This window comes from Rhynchophorus ferrugineus, unplaced genomic scaffold (assembly GCF_030347505.1).
Source record: "Rhynchophorus ferrugineus isolate W39M unplaced genomic scaffold, kcgeb_rfMv2 rfM7, whole genome shotgun sequence".
Lineage (NCBI taxonomy): Eukaryota > Metazoa > Arthropoda > Insecta > Coleoptera > Curculionidae > Rhynchophorus > Rhynchophorus ferrugineus.
The window spans coordinates 36185240-36208899 of record NW_027472586.1 but is presented as its reverse complement, the minus strand read 5'-3'; the positions used below and the strand labels follow the sequence as shown (position 1 = coordinate 36208899).

General features: G+C 39.5%; 3 protein-coding genes and 1 long non-coding RNA gene across 13 annotated transcripts in view; 2 read left to right on the top strand and 2 right to left on the bottom strand.

The window, feature by feature from the left end:
* Nucleotides 1–1214: 1214 nt before the first annotated feature.
* On the bottom strand, nt 1215–17903 carry upSET (SET domain-containing protein upSET). Of its 4 annotated transcripts, none has more exons than XM_076410723.1 (12): nt 17644–17903; nt 14381–15114; nt 12920–13360; nt 12024–12862; nt 9748–11039; nt 8102–9047; nt 6121–6487; nt 5145–5486; nt 4873–5083; nt 4694–4807; nt 3328–3813; nt 1215–2790 (listed from the first exon to the last, which is right to left on the bottom strand). In XM_076410723.1, the coding sequence occupies exons 2-12, from the start codon at nt 14990–14992 to the stop codon at nt 2711–2713; spliced, it is 5730 nt and encodes a 1909-aa protein (XP_076266838.1). In that variant the 5' UTR covers nt 14993–15114; nt 17644–17903; the 3' UTR covers nt 1215–2710. The 4 variants fall into 4 exon arrangements, with proteins under 4 accessions (XP_076266838.1, XP_076266841.1, XP_076266839.1 ...); XM_076410726.1 differs by having other exon boundaries at nt 5151–5486; XM_076410724.1 differs by lacking the exon at nt 17644–17903 and adding an exon at nt 16446–17179.
* A 281-nt stretch (nt 17904–18184) lies between these two features.
* Nucleotides 18185–18720, top strand: ND-13B (NADH dehydrogenase (ubiquinone) subunit ND-13B). The gene has a single exon (XM_076410831.1). It carries the CDS (start codon nt 18239–18241, stop codon nt 18608–18610), a length of 372 nt encoding a protein of 123 aa, XP_076266946.1. The 5' UTR covers nt 18185–18238; the 3' UTR covers nt 18611–18720.
* The window catches only part of Iml1 (GATOR complex protein Iml1), a 27719-nt gene continuing 22677 nt past the window's right edge, over nt 18619–23660 (bottom strand). For all 7 annotated transcript variants that reach the window (XM_076410727.1, XM_076410729.1, XM_076410730.1 and 4 more), the window contains 6 exons: nt 22299–22401; nt 19792–19995; nt 19582–19742; nt 19361–19526; nt 18977–19308; nt 18619–18920 (listed from right to left, as the gene is read on the bottom strand). In XM_076410727.1, coding sequence (XP_076266842.1) covers nt 18732–18920; nt 18977–19308; nt 19361–19526; nt 19582–19742; nt 19792–19995; nt 22299–22401 — 1155 coding nt within the window. In that variant the 3' untranslated portion in view covers nt 18619–18731. The remainder of the gene's footprint in view (nt 18921–18976; nt 19309–19360; nt 19527–19581; nt 19743–19791; nt 19996–22298; nt 22402–23660) is intronic.
* On the top strand, nt 22926–23350 carry LOC143200356 (uncharacterized). The gene is made up of 2 exons (XR_013006697.1): nt 22926–23062; nt 23112–23350. It is a non-coding gene; the product is annotated as an uncharacterized LOC143200356 (long non-coding RNA).

Genomic DNA, 23660 nt, shown 5'->3' with positions numbered 1-23660 from the left:
AACATTCAGAATTATTACATAACCAAATTAAATTGAAGCGTCACTTGCTTTATCTATTATCTAACTAAAATCTTTGAAGAACTGAGATTGATTTAACTGAGATAAATTTAAGCACCTTCATCGTATTTTACTATAATCACAAATAGAACAGTGTGTTTATGCAGTTATTAACAACCTAACAAAAAGCATCACTTTGTAATGATCTACTTTATGTGTTACTCAAGGCTATACAGAATATATAATCCGGAATGTAGGGCTTTATTTAAAAACAATTAACAAAAAACAAACAAAATTATCTAACCAAGTAGAATTTTGTCTAGACGAAATGTACTCCTGCTTATATATTGCATTTCAATGTAGTTTACAAAATTATAAACTGATTAAATTATCATGGCCTATTTGATTCGTCTTACCTATCATCTAATTAATTTCGGAGCCTAGCTTACTCTCTCACCATCCGGAACACTAGCACATTTATATTGATGGCTCCAAATCAAGTGCAGGACTTGGTTGTGCCTTATCTCTAATGGGTAAACCTGCCCTTCCAATCTCATTGAACAAGGAACGATGTTTACCACTAGTCTCCAAATGGCTAAAACGCCTACGTTCCCTCTAGCTGACACTAGTGTGGATTCCCTCTCACGTTGGTATGCTTCGGAATGAACACTCTCAACTCCCTATAGGGAATATATGTATTCACACTGACCTCTGTCCTATCATCAGTACCTTGACTGCTGTTTCTATTTCTCACGCAGCCACTTGATGTCCTCCGCCACAACAAGCTGTGAACATTTCCATGTGTCTTTGTGTATTTGGCTTTTTCTTCCATTAGAATAATATTAGGGCTGAATAATCACTGACAGATTGGTGAAATTTTTACGAGAGATTGATTTAACTCTTATGAAACATTCAATTAACTTTTAATAATTATCATTGTTAGTTTATTAGTCTTTGTATCCTTCACTTATACAATTTCATCAAAACATTTATTTTATTTGTTTGATTATGTATTTATAAATATACACAATTTTGTTCGTTCACTTCCTTTGTATAGAATGTCTAGTGTACATTGCAAAAACATTGTATTTGTATAGTCGCGAAGTGACGACAAAATCGTCGAAAACAAAGAAAAAACTTCTTGTCTCCAAAAACTCAGATATTTAGTATAGCATTGTTATGTGAATTGATCGGGGAATAAATTGAAACATCACAAACAATTTTTAGAGTTTATTTAATAATTGTACGCAAATCGTACCAACATCGATATTACTGTTTTATGTACAGCTTGTTACATAATAAAATAGTTATATTTCATGTCGTTGACAATTTATATCAGCGCGTGCTGCGCGCGCCCCTCCCCTCGCCGCCACCACCTCACACTAAACCCCGTTCCCGCCGCGACCACCGGGAATCCATTCAATAATACTGACGGTAAGCGAAAGTTTTTGTTGATTTTTATACGAGGTTTTTTTAAAAAAATTTTGTACAACTCCCCGGCGTCGGTGGGAACGGGGGGCGGCGGCGGCGGTTACCGGATCTACTACAAAAATAACAACAATCCTTACTGCGATCGCGATTTTATCGACGGAGAGCGGGCCGCTTGTCGCAATAACAATTTCTAAATTCTCAAATAAATTAAATGAAAAAATATGTTTAACATAATTAACACTGGGATGTAGTACGTAATTGTTACAAAAAAAACCGTATCATCATCATTACTGCTAACCGTGACCAAGGTCATCGTCAAAGATCATAAATTAAAGTTGTGTACGTATGTACAGATTTAGCAAATATATATATATTTATATGTATATTTCGTATATACACACACGACCTGGAGAAGAACAAAACAAAACTGGTGATGCCTTCGATACCTATATACTGCAACCTGTAACTATATATCATGTGGAGAGGAGAGAAAGAAAAAAAAAAGAACTATACACAGAGCTGCGGCGTCAATCGGGCTGTCCCTTGGGCTCATCGGGGTCTCCGCGTTTCTCGTCCACCCTCAAGCGTGAGTATTGTCCCAGAACTGAACCGAAAAAAATAAATATTATGTACAACACGTGGCGACCGCGTACCTCCCAGCCCCCTGAAGCCCACCCTCGTCAAACTACCGGGAAACATCGCCGACGTCCCGACTATCGGATAGCTCTCGGACCCGACGTGTTTTCGTCTTTTTCCCTCCCCTCAATCCCGAAGAGCCCAAGCGACTAGCCGGTCCACGTCATTGAACGAAATATATATACACAACATGCAACGTATAAAAAAAACTATATATATAAATGTATGTACGCGAGAGATCACCCCTTAAATAATTTTGTACTTTTCCGTTTTCGCGTCACTGAATCAACCGACCACAGACTAACCACAGAACAGACGAAACGTGGAAACTTTCTTTCTGGCTAAAAAAAACAAATCAAAACTTTTTTCCTTAACAATTAAGAGCGAATCGTGTCCTTCCTGTACAAAACAGATTATTTTTTCCGACATTAAATAAGAAAAAATATAATAAAAATCTCCAAAAAAAAAATTAATAGTAATGAAATTGATGAAATAAACAGCTATGTACAACACTTAAGACTAAAGAACTGTATGCATTTTCTTAAAAACCCTTATTATTCTACAATTAATGGGCATTGCACTCGGGTGAAGGGGATGGAGGAGGTGCAGCAGGGAGCTGTTCCTCGTCGTCGTCGTCGTCATCGTTCTACAAGGAGCTGCTGAAGGGGGCGCCTTCCAGTTCCGGCGGGGGCGAAGGGTTTCGACTCTGATAACGGGAATCGTCATCTGGAAAAAGAGTTAAACATAAATAACAAATAATTTTGTATCATGTTGAATTATCTATGAGGCCAATAAACTAATTTTAAAGGATTTACAACAGATTATATTACTATATGTTAAATCTAATCAGGTACATTTATAATCAACTTCATGTTGAAGCCTCACTGACAGGCAGGCTTTACTTTTAGCAAAAACTGTATAAACAAACAATATTTTCAGTGCGTTGAAAATGTCTGAGTTTGTGCGGAATAAATCTCATTTGCAGGAAGTTTTACTTATTTGCTTCAATTTGAAGAAAAAGGCGGCTGAAGGTCATCGATTGCTGTGTGAAGCTTATGGCAACCATGCTCCATCGACTTCAACATGTGAATACTGGTTTCAGCGTTTTAAAAGTGGCGATTTTGACACCGAAGACAGAAAGTGTTCTTATTCATTATTCGATGAAACTATCAATGGGGCTCGCTATCGATTACGATTGAGCCAAGCATTGCGCGAAAAACCGCCAAAATACGAGCAAAGTTACGAAAAATGTATTCTAATTACCTATAGACGACGTAAAGCTGGTAAAATTGTTGTTGGGGTACACCGGGTTATTGAAAGGGGGCACGTAGTTGACGGCTTCAGGTCCTCCCTCAAACGAGGCCACCTCCCGGTCCTCGTCGTCGTCTGGCGTGTAGAACAAGTTCGAGGACTTGTCCTCTTCCGTCGTCGGCGCCCCCACCATAACCGCCTCTACCGGCGTCTCCCTTTCCCGCGTCCGTTCCTCTTCGGCGTCGGCGTCTCGCTCGACGCTCTCGTCTTCCTCTGGTTCGCCGGCATCCTCAGCTGCCGTGGTCGATGGTAATGTCGGAACGGGCGCTAGAACAGGCGTGTGGGTACCGTCCGCGGTCTCGGGCGCCTTCGGCGTTGGAGACATGGACCGGTCGCAAATGGGCCCCGCGGAAAATCCGGGGTTGTTCGTCAATTGGGGGGACGACGTACGCAGTCTCGGCTCCAGCTCGCAACTCAATATGGAGCTTACATTCAATACTGCAAAAAAAAATTAAATCAGTACCATCATTAAAGTTATAGTTTCCATGATCAAAACGATGAACCTGAAAAAATATTAACTTTACTCTTATACAAGAGGTCTCTAAAAAAAGTTTATATTTAGTCCATTGATTGAAAAGTGTCGCGTCTATCTAATAGAGGCTCAATAACAGAAAAATTGGGAATTAATTTCAATAAATTAATATCCTCCAAAATATAAACTTATTTGATAAAATTAATTTTCAAAAAAATTAAAGTTGATAATTCCTTGAGATGAAATGGTAATCAATATGTTCACAATTAGTATAAGTAGTTCAAGGGTTGGAAAATATCTGCACAGGTTTGGAGTAATCTAAAAAGAAGGAACATGTACACCACATGAATTAACACTTAATGAAGTTTCTTTCCCAGCCAGGCAGATTTCTTAACAAAGCAACTAGAACAGTCCAAACCAAATATACCACATCAAATACTGAGAATGGACTCTATCCTTCTTCATTCACATGAATAAATCGATCTATGTTGAATTATGATAAGTTTCTATGATAGGTGTTTTGAATTATGATAGGTGTTTCTTAATAGCATACTAAGTTGGTTGCTTTGACTTATTCACTGACTGTACTTGCTCAAAAAATATGTACCAGGAGGGAAGATGCAATTGACCCACATTTTGTGAGAGATATGAAAGGAATAATATTGTAATTTTCAACGAACTTGTATCTTCACTAGAAATGGGCTTTTCTGATTATTGATTGTTTAGCAGATAGATACACCATGGCTTATTCATCTGAATTTTCGTTTAAAAAGCGAGAAAGGTGAATGGGGAAAAGTAGCATTAACAAGTATACATTATTGTCTATAAAGTCCTATGAAAACTCACCTTGAGGTTTCCTAGCATCGTCGTCGGTGGCCAAGCCGAAAGCCTTCTTCAATCTCATGCTGGAAATCTCGCGTTGTCGCTCGAGCTCCGTGGGCTCTGAGTTGAATGCTGGGGCTGTTGGAAGCAAAACACCGGGTCAACAAAAAAAGAACATGTTGAATCAAAACCTCCTTTAGTACCTTTGACCACCAATTCCGATGTAGGCAGCTCGTCTCCACTGGTGAACGACGTGCTACTACTGGAACTGCCCGACCTGGGTCGGGTCGCAGACTCCGGTTTGAACGATTCCGACGAATTATCCTCCGCGCTGTGCGTTTCCTGCTCTGCGTCGGGCTCGTCGGTTTTATCCGTATTCAGTTTCTTCCTCTGCCGATACTCCGTGATGGACAGCTGCGTTGAATGAAAAACGAGATCAGTTTACTTGGAATAAAACGCAACACGATCGCTTTACCTTTACCTTTCGCTTGGCGGGCGTGGTGGAACCGGGCTTGCTCTCGAACCCCAATATGCTCAGGGTCTTCTCGACCGTTCCTACCAGCAGTTCGCTGGAGGAGAAGATGGAGTTCTCGCGGCTGAGCCGCGGATCGAGAAGCGTTCTGGCGGCGGGCCGGGGCTGTACTGTTTCGAGAGCAGGCGTGGGGACCGTCACCTTCTCAAACTCCTGCTTCATCTGGGCGGCGCGCTCCTTCAGTTCCGTGTCGGATTCCATGGTGTGACCCGGACTGTCGCCTTCCGCGCCGCTGTACACTATTTCGACGCAACCCTCTTGACTGGACCGCGGAGTATTCGCAACCTGAGGGACATACATCTTTAGTAAGCCTATTCGTACATCTCCGTCTGTTATGACGAATAGAAAAATAGCCGAAGTGTGCGTTTGACTGAAATAGTAATTACTATTTTAAGTCGATAGTGCTCAACGCTTTTTATTTGATATAATTTGTGAAAATCAAAGCCATATAAATTATAAATAAGTCAGTAAACGAACGTTATTTGTGATCGAAAATAGAAAAAACTGATAATCTTAATATAGAAGGTAAGTCACGTTCTAGTTGTTCAATCAAAACCTTAAAAATTCAGTATTAAACACGAATTTAGTGTGTTTGAACTTTCATACGAAGCTGGTTACAAAAAGATTAAAGTATAAAATGATGTGTGTAACGCGCGTAGGAAGGAATTAACTAAAAGAAAATGGGAAAGTAGAAAAGGAGATGCTGTCTTCCATCATCACAACACCAGACTTCTTTGATAATACAGTTTGTTTAAAATGCATAAATACTGTATGTGTGGCGTGGTGTACATACTGTGTATGTTAACTATAGGTTAAGCCCGTAGTTTAATGAGTGATGTATTATTCTTGAGTATTCCGCGAACAGTTAATTAAACACAAATAAAAACATTGGAGCACATTTGAATGGAAAATCCTTTACCTTTGCTGGGCCACCGGTCGGCGTGTTCGGTGGTGAATTATCACTGGATAGAGATTCTCTGGGTAGTCGGCGCTTTTTAGGTGGCGCCACCGCTTCGCTGATCGGCGGAGATTCCGCTCTATTCGACGGGCTGTCGTTGGAATGGTCCTCGCTGATGGCCTGCCGCAGCCATCGCTTCTTCGCGTTGCCGCCCCTCGGTTGCATCATGTTATCGCAGAAGGAGGCGGCCTGGGCCAGGGCGGCCAAGTTCTTATTCGACGATCCGTAGGAGGTGCCGTCCTCGGCGTTGGTAGCTAAAGGAGACGGGGAGATGGAGGTGACCGGCGCGGCTGACTCCGGTACCTTGTTCAACCATTCGTTCATTAAACTAGAAAAATAAAATAACGTTATTCGAAGTCCTAAGCTAACTTATAGTGAATTTACACTACCGATAAAAATATTTTTAATTACTAGTGTGGACCTGGTGTCATAGTTGAATAAATTTTAAAAAATATATGTAAATAAGCTGTATTATAAATAAGCTTCATTGTAGCTGCAAATCTGATCTCCAATGGAAGTTGCCACAGAAATTTACAAGAACCTCAATCCTAAAAAGGTTCTCGGAATTGATATTTAACCTGGGTTATGAAAGAGCTGCAACGAAAAGTAATCGTCATGATGTCATACATATTCATTGCCTGTTAGACAGAAGCATGTTCCGGGATGTCTTTAGGTTGCTCAAATAATTATGCTTAAAAACCTGACAAACTGGCAGAATAAGTTGGATCTTACAGGTCTATTCGCTGCTATTTGAGATATCAAAACTATTGGACATCGCCATTGGACAAAGAAAAACAGAGTTTGTTGGAAAGGTCTTCGAAGAAAATAAATAATGCCCTCCAATATTCCTGAACGTCTCACAAGTTTTTGACCGTGTGGAATTGTGGACCGTGGACCTACTGCTGGAATCATATCTTTTCGAAAGAAAATTTAGAGTCTCACATGAAGGGGCATTTTTAACACTTAAACCTATTTCAGCTGGATTTCCACAGGGTAGTGTCTTGGGGTATTTGTTCTATGTTGCTGATATCTCAACAACAAAAGAAAAAGTACTTGAAACATTTGCCGACGACACACTTATCATGACAAAAGATATATCTCTGACCAAGGCTGTACAAAAAGTACAAGCAGCGGTCAACAAGATCTACAAATGGACTAGAGGCTGGAAAATACAACTTAATGGCCCAAAATCTGTCCATGTTAATTTTGCGTAGTGGCAAAATGACAAAACCTAATATTACTTGACGGATGCCCGATTTACGAATACCTCGGAATACATCTCGATGGCAGGTTAAATTGGAAATATCATGTTAGACAAAAAGCAAAGCAGATTAGACTTAAAGTCAAGCAACTGTATTGGTTAGTCGGAAGATACTCTCAACTTGACCTAAAATCAAAGATATTGGTGGGACACGATGGCTTCGAAGTCAAATGGATATAGGAAGTGATCCAAGACTTCGCCTTAAAACATGAAATAAGCACTCACAGCAATGTGGAAGCAATACAACTACTGGACAACACGCAGGAAATCAGAAGATTGAAGCGAACCGAATTTCCTTATTTAGTGTATAAATGTATTCTTAACTGTAGCTTAAGTAGTTTAGTTTTATTTTAATTTGGGAAATACATACTGATGTATTAGACCCATACTCGCTTTGCTTGTGTATTAATGCAAGTACAACAGAAACGTAGTAATAAATAAATTTGTAAATTGAGATTGTACTAAGCATATCTAATGTAAGATGTAATTAATTTTAAAAAAAGATTGTTGTGTAGTGTTTCTAATTTTTTTACACTATATTTTGGATCGCATATTAGGAACAATAAAAAAATTCAACAGAAGTTAGGAAATCAGACAAGAACCAATAACCAAATGAGGGAAGGATGGTGAAACGTTCAGGTGAAAGAATAACAATAATTTAAATCGAGTCATGGCACTCACCCTTTTTTCGTCTTCGGGAACTTGAAACCCGATTCCAGGGGCTCGACGGCCGCCTGTACCAGTAAGCACGCAGACGATAGCTGGGGAGTTTCAGGCGACGAGTGGTTTGGGGTGGTGGACTCGCCGTTACTCGTCGGGGACTTGTGGGCGTGCTTCTCTGACTCCTGGCCGTTGGACAGCGCCAGGAGCAGGTCGGCCGCCCTCTCGCCGGAACTCTCGGCCGGTCGGTGCGGGGGCATGCCGTCGTTTGGCGACAACATGTTCTCGTCACCGGACGTTATGTACGAATCGGTAGAGTTCAGGCGGCTCCTGCGTACGTGGGCATTCGTGCTGGTAGTTCGCGCTCGTCCTCTGCGCCTTCGCCTTTTCACCTTCGGTTCTTGCCGTTCATCCTCCTTGAAATTCGGCCCCGGCTCGGATTCACGCCGGTGCGCCTGCTTGGCTTGGTGCTCCTGTTTCTTCTGGTCGGCCTTCTCCATCTGCTCTATAGCCCGCAGTATCGCCTCCAGCTTACGCTCCTCTCTACTCAGTTTCTTCGACTTGTTCACTTGCTGTTCCTTCGCATCCGTTTCTTTAGAACTATCCTCCTTGTCCGACTTGTAATGGGACGACCTCCTGGTGACGATAGGAGTGGCGTTAGGACTCTTGAGCTTTTCATCCCGGGCCTCTCGTCTCTCGCTCCTCTCTCTTTTGACAGTCTCCACTTTGACTGGAGACAGGGGACAGTCAGATTTCGGCTCGTCGGCTGCCGAATCGTCTGGCGTGTCGTCGGATTTCACCTCTTGTTTCAACTCCACCTTCACGGGACTCTTCGGCTCTTCCTTGACGTCAAGTTTGACCTCGACCGTTTCTTCAACTTCGATCTTTTCTTCTTTGATTTCCTTTGTGTCCGTTTCGGGTACGATGGCTGGAAGGATAGCGGGCGTGCTACTAACCGGTGGCATCGCTAAAAAATGATAAAATTTCGTTAAATAAGGTAAAAATGAGAACGTTATAAAACATTTTGGATGTGGATGGATGAATGATTAGAAATAAAAGTAGATATTTACATTTTAAAAGTTAGTAAACTCTCTCTGAAGTGAAATGATTTAGGTAATATAAATCGAATTTATCAATATGTAGAATCAACAAAATCTAGATTAAATGTAAGTTGAAAATGAGAAAATGATGTTAAATATTACTGCATCTTAAAAAATACATTTTCAGGATAAAGACAAAGAAACGAGGAATAATCCTAGCAAACAGAAATACATGTTATCTCACAAAGGCATGTAGATGTATAGTAAATAATTTCACTCTCACATTAACCAATCAGTTATATCGTTTATCTCAGATTAAATAAAAAAATGTTAAATATAACTAATGAACTGATTCAAAAGTTTATCCACACTTTTTGAGTACTAACGTTGCTGTTTTATGTAATAGTTTTGCTTTCTGAAAAAATACTAAGGATATCTGTATGACTATTAAATACATGGGAGTTTGATAATAAATAAATTGAACAGTCTTTCCAACAATCCAAGTCCTTCTTAAACATTTTAAAGGTCAATTTGGATATAGACCTGAATAATAATAATATAATCCCCACGATGTTAACATTACACTACCTCAAATAGAATTAGCAATGCAGATTTTTATCAACTTACTTGCCGGCGACTGCGGTACAGGTTGCGGATGTTCCTTGACTGGGGATCTAAGTTCGGCGGGGGCGAAACCGCTGGTTGACGTGGTCCTCCTACCCCGTCGCTTCCTCGCCGCCGCCTCCGCCGCGCTCGTCTCCCCATTCCGTTTGATGGTGGTCTTGTTCACCGCGCACTCGTCCGGTCTACCGCAGGCGCACGCGATCTGCGTGGTGCCTACCGCGGCCAGATCGTGAGATTCGTGTTTGATGGTCAGCTCACTGTTCTTCTCCACAGTCGCGATCGCGACCACGTACAGATGGAGCACGCCCTTCTCGATACAGTGCCTCAGCTCAGCATTCGGCCTGCACGAGCGCCGTATAAACCGCGCGCTGTTCCCGTACGTGCGGGTGTCCACGCACACCTCTGTGTTGTCTTTTTGCAGCTTATAGAAGAAGAGAAACGGACCCGGTCTTTGGGTGTGCTGCCGGGTGGCGAACGAGCCGCCCGCGTGTCGGTGCTGCGTCGAGAGCATGTACTTACCCCGCAGCTCAATGACGGGAGTGTCGGGCGAGAGCTGCGCGGTGCTGACCAGATACTTGATTTCAGTCAGCGGTTGCGTGTGCACACGGCACCGGCACACCGACGCGTCGTACTGCACGGTTGAGTCCACGTGGGCCCCGTTTACGCGAATGCTCGATATCCGAGCCCGCAGTTCGGGCGAGTAATGATTGGTGACGGCCTCTTCGTATTTCTCGATCCACTGTCGCAGCTGGGGAAGGTGACTCGACCAGGAATCTTGGTTCTCGTCGTCGCTGTGGGCGGCGGCAGGCGTTCCAGCCTGCTGCCTACTGTGCAACTTCGTTTTCCTTTTCACAATCTTTCGTTCCTTCCGCTTCGGCCGGCGCGGTACAGCGGCCACGTCCTTCGAATCCCTACGACTACTACTCCCACCTCCTCCGCCTCGAACCAGTTCTGCCTTCTTGCGTCCCACCAGAGCCCGATTCTTGATAGCCACGTTATTGTTCCGGGGCGGCTGTTCCCCATCCGACGATTCGCTGTCGCTGCCCGTGTCTTTCTGTCGGAGCGCGTCCTTCAGCTTTGCCTCCTTGCGGATCTTCGGTTCCAAGAGTTGGCGTTCGCGCATCCACTGCTGTTGTGCGATTCGAGCCTTCTGCCGATCCACCGGCTTGGACGGGTCACACACCTCGCACAGATATTCGTCCGGGATCTGGCGGTTCTTTACCACGCACTGTACGTGTTGCCACACCTTGCAACGATCGCACTCTACCATGTAACCGTCGTCGTGCAGGAATCCACTAAAACAAAAAACAATAATTAGTACTCCACAGAAAACTCAGAAAAAAATTATTTTGTATATTTTTTTAGGCGATAAAATTAGCAAGACAGTCTAAAAATGAAAATAGGAAAAACGCTATGAAGTCAAAATTCTGAAAAAACAAACACGAAGAAATCGTTGGTAAAAGGAGACTTAAGTATATTAAAAAAGAAAACAAAAAAAATCTAACATAAGCTGAACAAAATTCAATGTGAATAAAAAATGGTATATTACAACCTAAAATGAAAATATTTAGAATACATCCAATAAAATAAAAGCAAGGAAATTAAAATTAAACTCCATTCAAAATACTAATGCGTGCAAATGGAAGATTTCTAAAGACAGGCAAAAACGTACAAAGCAAATAAAACTGAAAAAATTGAAAGTGTTCTATGAAGATCCAACAAACTGTACGAAATTGGTTTGTGATCAGTTTATGGGGACAGCTTAGTATTTTTAGATTCAGACTTGGATGTGTGGTATCAAATCAAAGTGAAACCAGTATTTATACAAATTTTTAAAACACGGTGAGAAACATGATTTACTGTTAGCGCAAGAATGATACAGTTTGATGAGTTTTCAATTGTTTGAAGCTTATATTACAGAAAAAATTACTAAATCAAATCTTGAAGACATTATTGCTTAAATCCAATGGGTGGAGTTATTAAAACACTAAATCGTGATAATAATCCCAAATGTCCAATTTTTTCCACAAAGATTTTTTCTTTTATTATTACGGAGGCTTGAAAAAATTGACAAATAATATATTCAGTTACATTCTTACTTGAAAAATAGATCAGAAGCATTTAAAAGTCTCGCCGCTCCAGTACGAAAAATAAACGGTTATGTTAGAACATGTGTTAACAATATCTGGTGTTTGTAACAGTTGTCAGTGGCCAAACTTAGTAAGGGACTTTGGCGCTGAGAGTTAAGATTGATAAACTAATGAGAGTCAAATCCTTACCAAATACATCGCGTAACATAATCCCCGTAGTGATCGTCGTTCTTAACGTCCTCCACTTCTGGTGCCGTGTCCGTCTCCTCGCCCTCCGTGTCGTGCTTGCGGTCCGAACAGTCGGAGATATCAGAGGCGGCGTCGTCATCCGCGCTGCCGGCGCTGCTCAGCAACGAGGCGCTGTTGCTGGCCGCTAGCGATAGATTCGAGTGGCTGGAGGCCGAGAGGAGACCGCACGAAGGTGGTGGTCGTCTCCTGAGTTGCCCGGGCGAGCAGGCATCCAGACAGGCCATCCCGTTGATTTGCGTAGGTGGCTGAGGGGCTACCCGGGGCGGAGAGTCCGAGGGGAGAGTCGCGTTGTAGTTGTGATCGAGCAATACTGCTTGGCAGATCAGCGAGAGCGCGTCCAACCCCGCCAACTTGGACGATTGTTGATGATCATCGGCCTGGGCGTGGGAGGTGGCAGCGGCAATGTTGCCGGAGGAAGAAGGTGAGCTCTCGTTCGCTTCCTGCCTGTCTGGACACTTGAAGGCGTTGTCGTAACGCGACGGCAGTATCTCGTAGCGGTTGGATTGTGTTGGGGCGGGCGAGTTGCTGTTGCTCAGTGTTTCGATAATCTGAGCTGTGAGGGCTTGGTTGAAACTGAGCTGCTTCTCGTGGACCGGCGGGCTATGATAGCTGGAGCTGCCCGAGGGGGTTCGAGCCGTCGCCGCCTTCATCTTGGCGTACGATAGCTGCTTGACTTTTAGCGCTTGCACCGCATGCTTCCCGATATAGTTCGGCCTGTTGGGGAGCTTCTGGGGCCGCTGAGGCGGTATGGTACGTAAACCCGAACCAGTCCGTTGTATCTAAAAAATAAACATTAACATCAAAGCCAGAAGCAGAAAAATCATCGTTCTACCAACCTGGCCGGGTATAACCTTATGCTGTGGAGATAACGTCTTAGCGTTCGACGTTTGCAGCTGCTTCGGAACGAAATTATTAACTGGGGCAATCTTTAAGGGGGTGGGCTTCGCCGATACGGGCGTTTGATGACTCGGCGTTGGTTTGCTGACCGACGGCTTCTCGGGAAGCGCCTTCACTGAATTCACTCGAGACTTGAAGATGTTGGTGGTGATCTGTTTAGCAATATATTTGGTGGGAGCTCCGTTGGCACCGGAGAGTTTTGGTCTAGATGGTGCGGTACCAGGGCGTTGGGTGGCGGAGGCCGCAGCAGTCGGTGGCTTGTTCAGGACCACGCTGGACTGCGACGGACCTGGTATGTGCATGTTGCTCAGGATCTTCACTTTGTTCCTCTGACCGTTGACCGTGGTAGATTTGTTGAATGACGACGCGCTGTTCAAGACCTACGTAAAAATAGTATTCAGTATGGTAGTGAACAAACATTAAAAATCTAAATAAATTTACTAATAAGTTAGTTGTCTTTTAAAAGAGGGATGGATACCCACCTCACAATGGTTTTTGATAGTTCCCGATGTATCTCTATCAGGGATCATTCAGAATTTGAAGAAAAACAACAGAAAGCTGAAGCATTAATCCAACGTTTAGAATAAACATTCAAACCTAATGGTAGTGGACTTTAATCGAATAATGAGTATGAAAATTGGCTGAATGAACCGGTCACACCGAAAGATCAAAAATAAGATCAACCCAAAGAAAGCACGGGACTATGAAATGCTGCAAAATCTAAAAGAGAATTATTAAACTCACCAAGTTGATTAATGCAATATTCTGGCAGAAATATGTCCCATGATGTTTGCAAGATGGCTGAAATTATTATGATACTGAAACCTAGAAAACCACAAAAACGGTACCAGTAACAACAAAGGTAATTCAAAACTCCTACAAAAAGCGCCAAAACCAATTATAGAAATAACATTCAATAATTTAACAATTGAGGGACTCACCTATAAGCTTCAGAAAATATTACCAAGCAATACACTGAAACTTTACATATTAGCTAAAAGCTTTATACTCGAGCGAGAGGAACTCCTCTCGATAATGGTACCTTGTACTGTCGTCAACTATTTACTTAGAGATGTGACACCACAAATTTACTGGAGAATTATAAATTTTGGATACATTTAAACACCAGACGAAATAAAAGTTCAAAGTTGAATACTTTGTCAATGAAAACTGAAAACTTTCAAAGAGGCGAACGAAGACCCGTTATATGGTCAGTTTTCATTTTTGACGCTATATAATCACAGAATGCAGACTTGTGTATTAGATTTACATATATTGGTGCATATTTTGGATATTTATTTCCAATGAGAAGCATTAACTGATTGCGTATATAGAAGAATTATATTGTATCATTGGCGTACCGCTGTTAAGAGAAAAATAATAACGTTAGGCATACTTACATTTGATGGTGCGAAACTGGACGCCGTCAACAACTTGTGACCTTGCGAAATATGCCCGTCTGTAGCGGCAGGCTCCGTAGTAGTGTTCTTCACGAAAACGTTGTGTCCCCGGTTTTCCAGGATGGCTGGGGCACCGGGGACGACCCCTGAAATCGGTACGCTGACATCGGTTGAGTTCGGCTTATCCGCTGACTGTGCGTTAATCGCCTTGACCACCGTCAATGGGGTGGTCAGCAGGGCGATGGTAGACGTCTTACAACCACTGGCATTGGTTACGGTGAGGGGCGCGGAGTTCACCAGGGTGTATTGCGGCGCGCTGGACACCGACGTGACGCAGAGGCTCTTGACGACAGTCAGGGGCCCCGCGGAATTCAGCACGGTGATCAACGGGCTGACCACCTTCTGCAGGACCTGATTTGTGCCGGGGAGACCGTGTTGACCTCCGGACACCACCAGCTTCGCTATGCTCTTGCTCACCACCGGCGCGGCAACGGCACCTTCGGCCTTGGACTCGCTGGCGGTGGCGATCTCGCCAATCTTGGCGTTCGTCGGGAGGGCAGAGTTGTTCGCAGGCTGAACGAGGGAGGCGCTAGTTTCCAGACAGACACTCATGTCGGAACGAAGCCTTGGACCAGCATTTTTTTCGTCGGCGTGATGTGACGCGGCAACGCCTGTGGCCGTCCCGCCGCCACCCCTTTCGTTTCCACTTTTTGGCTCCAGGTCAGCGATAATACCTAAAATTACAAACAAATTTACAATTATTCTATACAGCTTCGATGATCAAGCTGTATTTGTTGACAATAGAAAATTTAGTCAACCATAGCAAAACAAATAACCATTTATGAAATTTGGGTGGATACTGTTTGAGAAATAACTCAAGAAATCGAATAAAATCAAATGCAAGGCATGAGAATGAATAGAATTTGGAATGTGAACTTTTGTCATTAGCTACGACTTATAAGTGCTATAAAAGGTTTCAATTCGATTGTACATAATGAAGCGGATCCTTCCTTAACCGCCATTAACAGTGAAGATGATCAACAACAACAACATATGTAATGGTAAATATTTCGAACATATTTAAAATAACAAACGATTCGCAACATTTGTACCTACACCATGTTTCTATTTCCAGTAACTACAGTTAACTCGGAATTTGTTGGATAGTGATTCGTTAAGGTGGATTTTAACAGAATCTTGTGTTGTTGTTTTTCTGCTACACACATATGTTGTTATCTCAATACATATTAACTAAATTGCCTCTTACGTTACATTGTATGCCGTTAGACTTTTTTATAAAATCTAATGTTGTGATGTCTCTGTTGTATTTGTTAAAAATTGTTTGGACTTTTTATATAAATAATAATATAAATAATTATGTACCTATAATTATAAAATAAATATTTTTTCTTTTCTATTCCTAGTGCGCAATTTTAATTACGAGTATAAAGCACAATTTCAACATTTAGTTATTTAAAAAACTAGATATTGCAACGAAATTGTTAAATTATGACACTCTATATTATGCTAATTCGGCAAGAGCTATTTTATTTAATTACGTTTTTAACATCCAACAATGAAAAATATATAACTTAATGTTACTAAAATCATTTCTATCTCCATGTGGTCAACATAAAACAATTGATTGTGCTTTTTGGCTATTTTAACTAATTGTAACTACCGGAAGTACGTATGGTATAAAGTAACAGATTTCATTTCGAAAAATCTTTCAGTTTATTAGTATAACCATAAAATATCTAAATTGCAGCCTTCGATCCCCCTTAAATGTTTGAATAGGAATAAAACATTTTCCACATTTCAGGTCAAAGAATGTCAACAAAATATTAATATATATATACTGTTAAATTTGATAGAAGAAATGAGTTTTTTAATACTATTTAATATCACTTATCAACCTAAAATAGTATATGTAGGCATTTGTTGCAAATGTTATTTTAATTTTGTTGTTGAGTGTTTAGAAGATCCAAGGTCATTATAATTATATGTTATGATGATTTTTATTCATTAATATACTGACAGATCATTGTTATCATTACCCACTCACTAGGCGGGGTGTTTCGCTAAATTTCTCCATATAAAAAAGGTTTAAGACATTATTTGCCAATATTATGCGTTATATCTTGATTTAGATCTGTTCAACATCGTTCTGAATCTTGCCATCATCTTCACGCAGGACACGCAGATTCGCGGCTCTCTGAGAATGACCCGCGACGAAAATGCTCGAGATCCATTCGCCGAACCATCCCGACCGATCGCCGGCATAAATTTCAGCCGAGGTCGCGCCGGCGCTCTCCTCATTTCCCAACAGTGAGGCCCGAGAAAGGAGAACATGCAACGAATGCTGCAATGCATCTCCCGTCTTTGCGTTTTCCTGCTGCTACTACTGTTCAGTAAAAAAAACAACCGATATTCCCCTCGTTTGAGGTTCAAGTGTGGGCGTGCAAAAGATTGTCGTCAATCAACTGTCTCCAGCTTTTTCCCAAACCACAGAACAACTTAAGGTATCGCACACACATCAAACGTCGTCCAGACCCACTGGCACGGATACACACAGTCGCACTGTTCTCATCTCAATTGCAAATGAGCTTGGTTTTAAAAAAACGAGAGTCGGCATCAAAACAACTATTGCCTTCGACTATATAAATGATACATGACGAATTTTAAACGGGGCTCGAGCTAGCAATTCAAAACCGTCCAAAAATAACGTGTCGTTTAATTGCACCAATAAAATTTCTAGAGCAGTAATCTCTACGCGACAAACAAGATCTGTCAAAAAGCAGTGTAGACAGGCAAAAGACCAATTACCTAATCCTTAAGTCAGATAAGAAAACAAAAATGGTTGGCAAATGTAAAAATATTCGAAAACAAAGTGCTGTTTGCCCTTTTCAACATAAAAAAAGGTTGTAAAAATACAGTGTCAATATTTTCTTAATGCCACAATACATTTTCTTTCAAGCTAAGAGCTGATAGGACCTAAAATATTCTTTTTTTGAATAATACTTGACGTTTTTTCGTACAATGTTAGCGATACTAACGTTGTCAACAGTTAATTATGCACTAGACATAACAAATATGAAATTTGAATTAATTCAAAGTGTAGCATAGGTCAACACATTCTATTAAAAGCATTCCTCGACGAACACGAATAAAAAGATACAGATGAAAATAGACCCTTTCGGTTAGAGGCTCGCCCGTTTGCTGGTACCCCAATAAACTTATTTAGTGAGTAAAATAAAACTTACCTTAAATCGAAATAAACGAAACCAAACTTCTCTGAAACCGATGTAAACAGAAACATTTTCACGAAATCACGGCAAAGCATTACGTTTCGAACGAGTTCAGTAAGTCCTGGCACGTTTCACAATGCAAATCAACTAAATCAACTGGAAATTACTAAATAATAACACGATTTTTCGCACAAATTTTAAAACACTTTTGAAAACAGACTTCTAAACTAAATATGGCAGCCATATTCTGGGCAAAACAAAGGAAATATAGCTATGAAACCTGATTCAATAATCTCGAACCCGCTTCCGATTTCCGCTATCGCGCTTCTGAAATAGACAATAGAGGGCAAACTCGGTCATAAATGGTTTACATAGTCGATATCGTAAAAATTCTAAAGTCCTGGATGAGCATAATTATTTTTAAATAGGATGTTGTTTGAATATATCACATCGTAATTTGAAATACCATTAATAAACATGCATATAATATTTGTTATAAGTAATTATGAACATTATTCGAATTAACGTAAAAAGGTTCCGTAATTTTTATGATGATTTTGTTACATAACCTGTTACGTCAAAGTCAAAGTTAGATAGAAAAAACCGGAAAATGTCTGGGGCCCTAAAGAAAACAACCGGAATTACTGGTTTAGCGGTAGCTCAAAACCCCCATAAAGCATTAGGGGTACTGTATAGTAAAATTTTGAGAACTCTGGAGAAAATGCCAGAGTCTGCTGCATATAGGAAGCACACAGAAGCGATTATTAAAGAACGGGCTGCGATATTACAAACTACTCCAGTCGTTCAAGAAGCGGAGAAAAAAATTAATTGCGGCCAAATCGAGGAGGTTATCATACAGGCGCAAAACGAATTAACTTTAGCTCGTAAAATGTTAACTTGGCGCGCCTGGGAGCCCTTAATAAAGGAACCACCATCAAATCAGTGGGCCTGGCCACCAGCCCAACCTGTAGAACAACGTTAAAACTACAATTTTCATATAGCATGAACATTTATTAAATGAATTTTGTTTTTTTTTTGTAGAAAAGGGAAACAGCATTAAATTATTAAAATAAAGAACAGGTTAGTGTTTTTTGTTATTGGTATTATTGCATTGAGAGAGCCAGCTCTCTAGCATCCCAACTTTCCCTCCAAAAAGTCCTCAGTCGGTCTTCAGAGTTGTTACAGAAAGCTTTGAAGTCTTTTAGGCATTTAATTTGGAAACTATTATCAACGGCTTGATTGGTACGCCACCTTTTGCTGATCATGTGATTCCAGCACCATAAAAATCCCATCTGGAATAAAACTCAGTGAATAATTAGTATATTAAAGTTTATTTTGTACTTCTTGCCTTGCGGGAATTGTCGTAATCGGCCTTATTTTTGCCTGAAACATGTCTGGTGATATATGCTTCATGGGGACTAGGTACCACATCTGCGTGCTCCTTGTACCTGCTTGTCCTCTGGGGCCTATCTTTGACGCTATTGGCTCGACTCCGATTCGATTTTGGTGCCGTGTTTGAGATCAAAACGAAAATAGTACCTGTGGCGTGGATATATTGGTGTTCCCTGGACATGCTTTGGTTACTTGGTGCTTCAATCAGGCATTTAATAAAACCAAATCTCTGCACTATGGCTTCTTGAAACAGGAACATTCTATCTGTCCAACTGTCTGAGTTAAAATCTGGAAACAATTGAATCCATCTATGGGTGACTGTGTGTTATAATGAAAATACCTTTAAAAGGGTTATCATAGGGCTCCAGTGATGAAATGTTTAAAGGTATAAATATAGGGCCTCTCAGGGGGTCCGATTTGACCGAGTAGGGCAACGCTAGTGGGTCGTGGGGGATGGGGATCATCTGTAGGGAACAGCTCTGCGCTTTTCGATGCCATCCGAAGAGCTAAACAGGGTTGTTCTGGTAAGATTGCTGGATTTTACGTTATGGGATTACTCACCAAGTCGGCTATGATCGAGCCTGATGACGTCAGCCACTCTACGACGAGTTCATAGGCCTGATCTGGCCGGAACACCGTCTGGTATCGAGCCTGTCCCCACTCGGCCCTGTCACTTTTATTATTCACGTCAGTCTCTAGTCTCATTCGTTTGTACATTACATCTGGAAAATCGAGGTCAGTATTTACAATCAAGGATAGGTGAAAACTCACTCTCCATGTCAGCCTCGGAGTAGTCGAGGTCGATCACGTCGCAGAGGAAATGCGGCACGCCCGCCTCCCTATCATTAGCCGCTTTGGGTATCTTGACGGCACCCGGGGAGTTACTAAGGCCCCAGTTCAGAGCCGGCTTGATTTCCAGTTCGAGATACTCGTTTTCGAACGCATCCAGATCGCCGTTGGGTTTGAAGGGGTCATCTGACATCACAAGTCGGGGTTGAGTTGATTGGGTTCGATGTAGGTTTGGGAAAAAGTAATCCATGTTTTTTTTTGTTTATTTAAATCCAAACAAATTTAATACTCTAATTCAGTTTATTGTTTATTCTGATGTAGTTGAATTTGTCAACCTATTTTATATTATTTTATTATATTTATATATAATGTATAAGCAGGGGCTCTTCTAAGGCCTCCAAAACTGTGCCTCTGGTCAGTTTGACATTTAGCATAGTTACTCATTTCTCGACATAGACATGTTTGAGTCAGTGAAACTTGGAAAATAGTTGATAATGATTGGAAAATTTTAGGCAGCATTGTATTTTAAAATAATAGTATTTCTATATACTATTTATTTTAATATTAGAACAACGACGGTTTTTTAGGTTGATTTTTATTTATCAGAGTGACGGTGCTATGGTTATCGTTATGTTATCATTACGATGATATTTATATTATTCATATTATCATTATGATGGTTTTAGGAGATTTTGATACAAGCAATTTAAAAACACAAAATAGCCAAAGATTTTTAATGCTCACCAAATATGAACGATAAGTATTTAACCGAATTTAAAGGATTACAAAGTATTTTTGTTCTGTTTTCAAATATGTCAAATATTTAAATGTAAAATAAAATGATTATATGGTTTTAATAGAATATAGATGAGCTAATTTCATACAGAATGCTGTATTTAAATGTAATTTTTTTTAAAATATTTTTTAACTGATGCATTTTTATTTTATTAATCTTCTAAACGGTTAATTTTCATTGTTAAGTTTTCTTCCTTAAATGAAAATTATGATAGGTATTAGCACATGACTAATACAAGTAAATATATTTCCTTCTTCCAAAAAACATGATGTTTGGGAATTTCTTTCTGAAAAATATGATTGTAAGTATTTAGTTCTAATTTGCCAGAGTGCTGTGATTCATCAAAATACCACAGTTACTGCCAATCACTACCCGCAACATCCAATAGTAAGTAAATATCTGAAAAAGCTCTTGTTAATGAACCGAATTAATTGTATATAAAACTTAATAATTTGGCTGAAGAAATTATATGTCATTAATTGTGAAATTGTAAAAATAATGATTGGCCAGCAGATACTCATATTTGTAATGACACATTTCTCGGCAGAATTAAAGGCAAAAATTATTGAAAATTTAAACTCAAAAAATAAACATTACGGGAAAAACACAATAGCATTTTTTTAATTCATTCAAGAAAATTATATACTTATCAATATTTATATGGTCATGAATTATCTGACGTTCCGGAAACATATTTTTTCATGTAATTATGCAACTTGTATCAACAAAAAGTTGAGTTTCGTGGAATTTATATAATGACACATGCACAGATGGTGTTCCAACTATAAATGGTCATATAAAATAACAAACTGTAGGTATATTACTATCGGAAAGAATTTATTAGAAAATATCTGCCATCAGAACTGAAAAGAGCATTGGAATGATGTATTATAATGGATAATTATATAAAAATTTCCTTAGATAATAATTTACCTAAAGCTATGGAAGCAAATACTAATCTTTGATAGTACACACTGATAAACAAGTATAGTGGTCTAATTAAAAATTACATTGAAATGTTTTTAACAAAATGAATATGATAGTTTTGTTAAATAAAATATGGTGTGGTAAACTATTTATCCGTTATTTCTGTCTGTTAATAAGACAAACACAGGTATGCAAGGACTGACGGAAATATATTTATCAACAGATAAATTGAATGGATTCTGGGAAATATAACTTATTTTACATATATAATTAAATATTATATTCTTAATTGTTCTTCAATCGTTCAGATATTAGTTCAACATAGTAAGTAAAAATACATAAGGAATTTAGTTGTGAATATTGTCAAATCACTGAAAATGCATTTAGGGAGATTTTATCCAGATGAGTATCTATTCTATTACTTATTGTAATTTTGCATATTGGATTCAATTGTATAGTTAATTCATTATATTTTAGATAAAATTGAGCCTAGGACAATAAATGTTGAGATAGATCATTTGATGTGCTTTGTGTAAGACAATTGAATTTTGTTGAACTGAAACAATGAAATTTGATTTGATTGAAGATTTTGAAATGTGGGAAGATTCAAATCAAATTATAGTGCGCATGCCAGGCGTCCTTATGAATAGACTCTTGTACCTTTCTTACTATACTAATTAAAGTTAGAGTTAATTGACTTATTTAACAATATAGAATATGCAAAACATGGATTACTGTTTCGCACACCTAATATCTGCTTCGTTACCTTTGTCGACGATGTAGAACAGGAATAAGCCGTATAAAAACGGCTTTAACATATCACCAGAAGCATGTCGAATCAATTTCTCCTTGTGCAAACCTTGCATAACCTACATAAATACGTATATCAATTGTTTTGCCAATAATTTTTAGTAACATGCATTAACTTCGTTAAATACCGAGCCAATGATAACCCTTTCGACACTTTAACCACAGGAACGTATGTTGAATTTTCATCCAACGCTGTGTTGTGTTGATATGAGACTATAGGAAAACAAACATGATGTAGTATATGATTGATTCATTCTGTGCAGCGCATTTCGATAATTTGCATCTGAGACAATTTTCTTTCGATATTATCATAATTTATTATTATCTAGCTAACTGTTAATATGGGAAGTACTTTCAGAAAACTATTTAAAATTGTCACTTGGTACATATAAATGAAATATTTCTATTTTAAGTAATTTGTTTTTTTTTTAAGAAACATGAAACATGGATGAAGATAAACCAGAAGAATATAGTCACAGAGCATTACGTCTTCTTCCAGTATCGAGATCGAGTTGATGGGGAGCAAAGAATTGTTATAATGAAGAACTGTTTGGATCATAGAAAAGGTTTGGCTTTCGGGAAAGAAGCATTGTCTACAATAACACCTTCGGATGATCAGATACAAAGAAGAAGAAATTGACAAATGGTAGAATCGTGCACAAGCGTTAGATAGAACAGAAATTAACAATTTAGAAATTGACTTAAACAGTGATTCTGATAGTAGTTTAGTAGCCATTTTCTCCATACAAATCTTACAAATTCTTTGCAGACAATATGATAAATATAGTTGAGGCAATGCAATGATTAAATTAGAAGATATAGAAGAAATCGGTAGAATTTTGCAAGAAATATGTAGACAGGTAGTAACAGAATAAAATAAGGAGAAATATACTCAAATGAAAATGACATGGTAAGAAAAGACGATGTGAAAACAGCAACAAAGGAAACAAGAACTAAACGTAAAAAGGTAAATATGATCTCTGGACTAGGCATCTAGAGGATATCAGTCTCATATATATATATATATATATATATATATATATATATATCTCATATATCTCAAAGAACTCAACTTTATGCGTGGTGTGGGAAAGAGTTCGATGTAAATATAATAAAAAACCCTAACCTATAAACTATGGTGGTTGTATAATTAATCTTTCGATAATATGTGCTTTGGATGTACTGATATTGTTAAAATAAATTATATTGTGATTATTTGAACATTATATTTGTTTCATTATTTTATTTCCATTTTGATATAAGTTTGTCTGGCAACATTTCGACGTTATACACTTTAATGACATTTTTTAGAGGGACT

What these genes read in the sequence shown, in the direction of transcription:
- upSET (XM_076410723.1), bottom strand. Translation starts at nt 14,992, where the DNA reads ATGAGTGTCTGTCTGGAAACTAGCGCCTCCCTCGTTCAGCCTGCGAAC. An exon ending in ATAAGGTTATACCCGGCCAG is followed by an intron (nt 12,863 to 12,919) that starts GTTGGTAGAACG and finishes TTTATTTTTTAG; the next exon opens with ATACAACGGACTGGTTCGGG. An exon ending in TATGTTACGCGATGTATTTG is followed by an intron (nt 11,040 to 12,023) that starts GTAAGGATTTGA and finishes TTTTTGTTTTAG; the next exon opens with TGGATTCCTGCACGACGACG.
- ND-13B (XM_076410831.1), top strand. Translation starts at nt 18,239, where the DNA reads ATGTCTGGGGCCCTAAAGAAAACAACCGGAATTACTGGTTTAGCGGTA.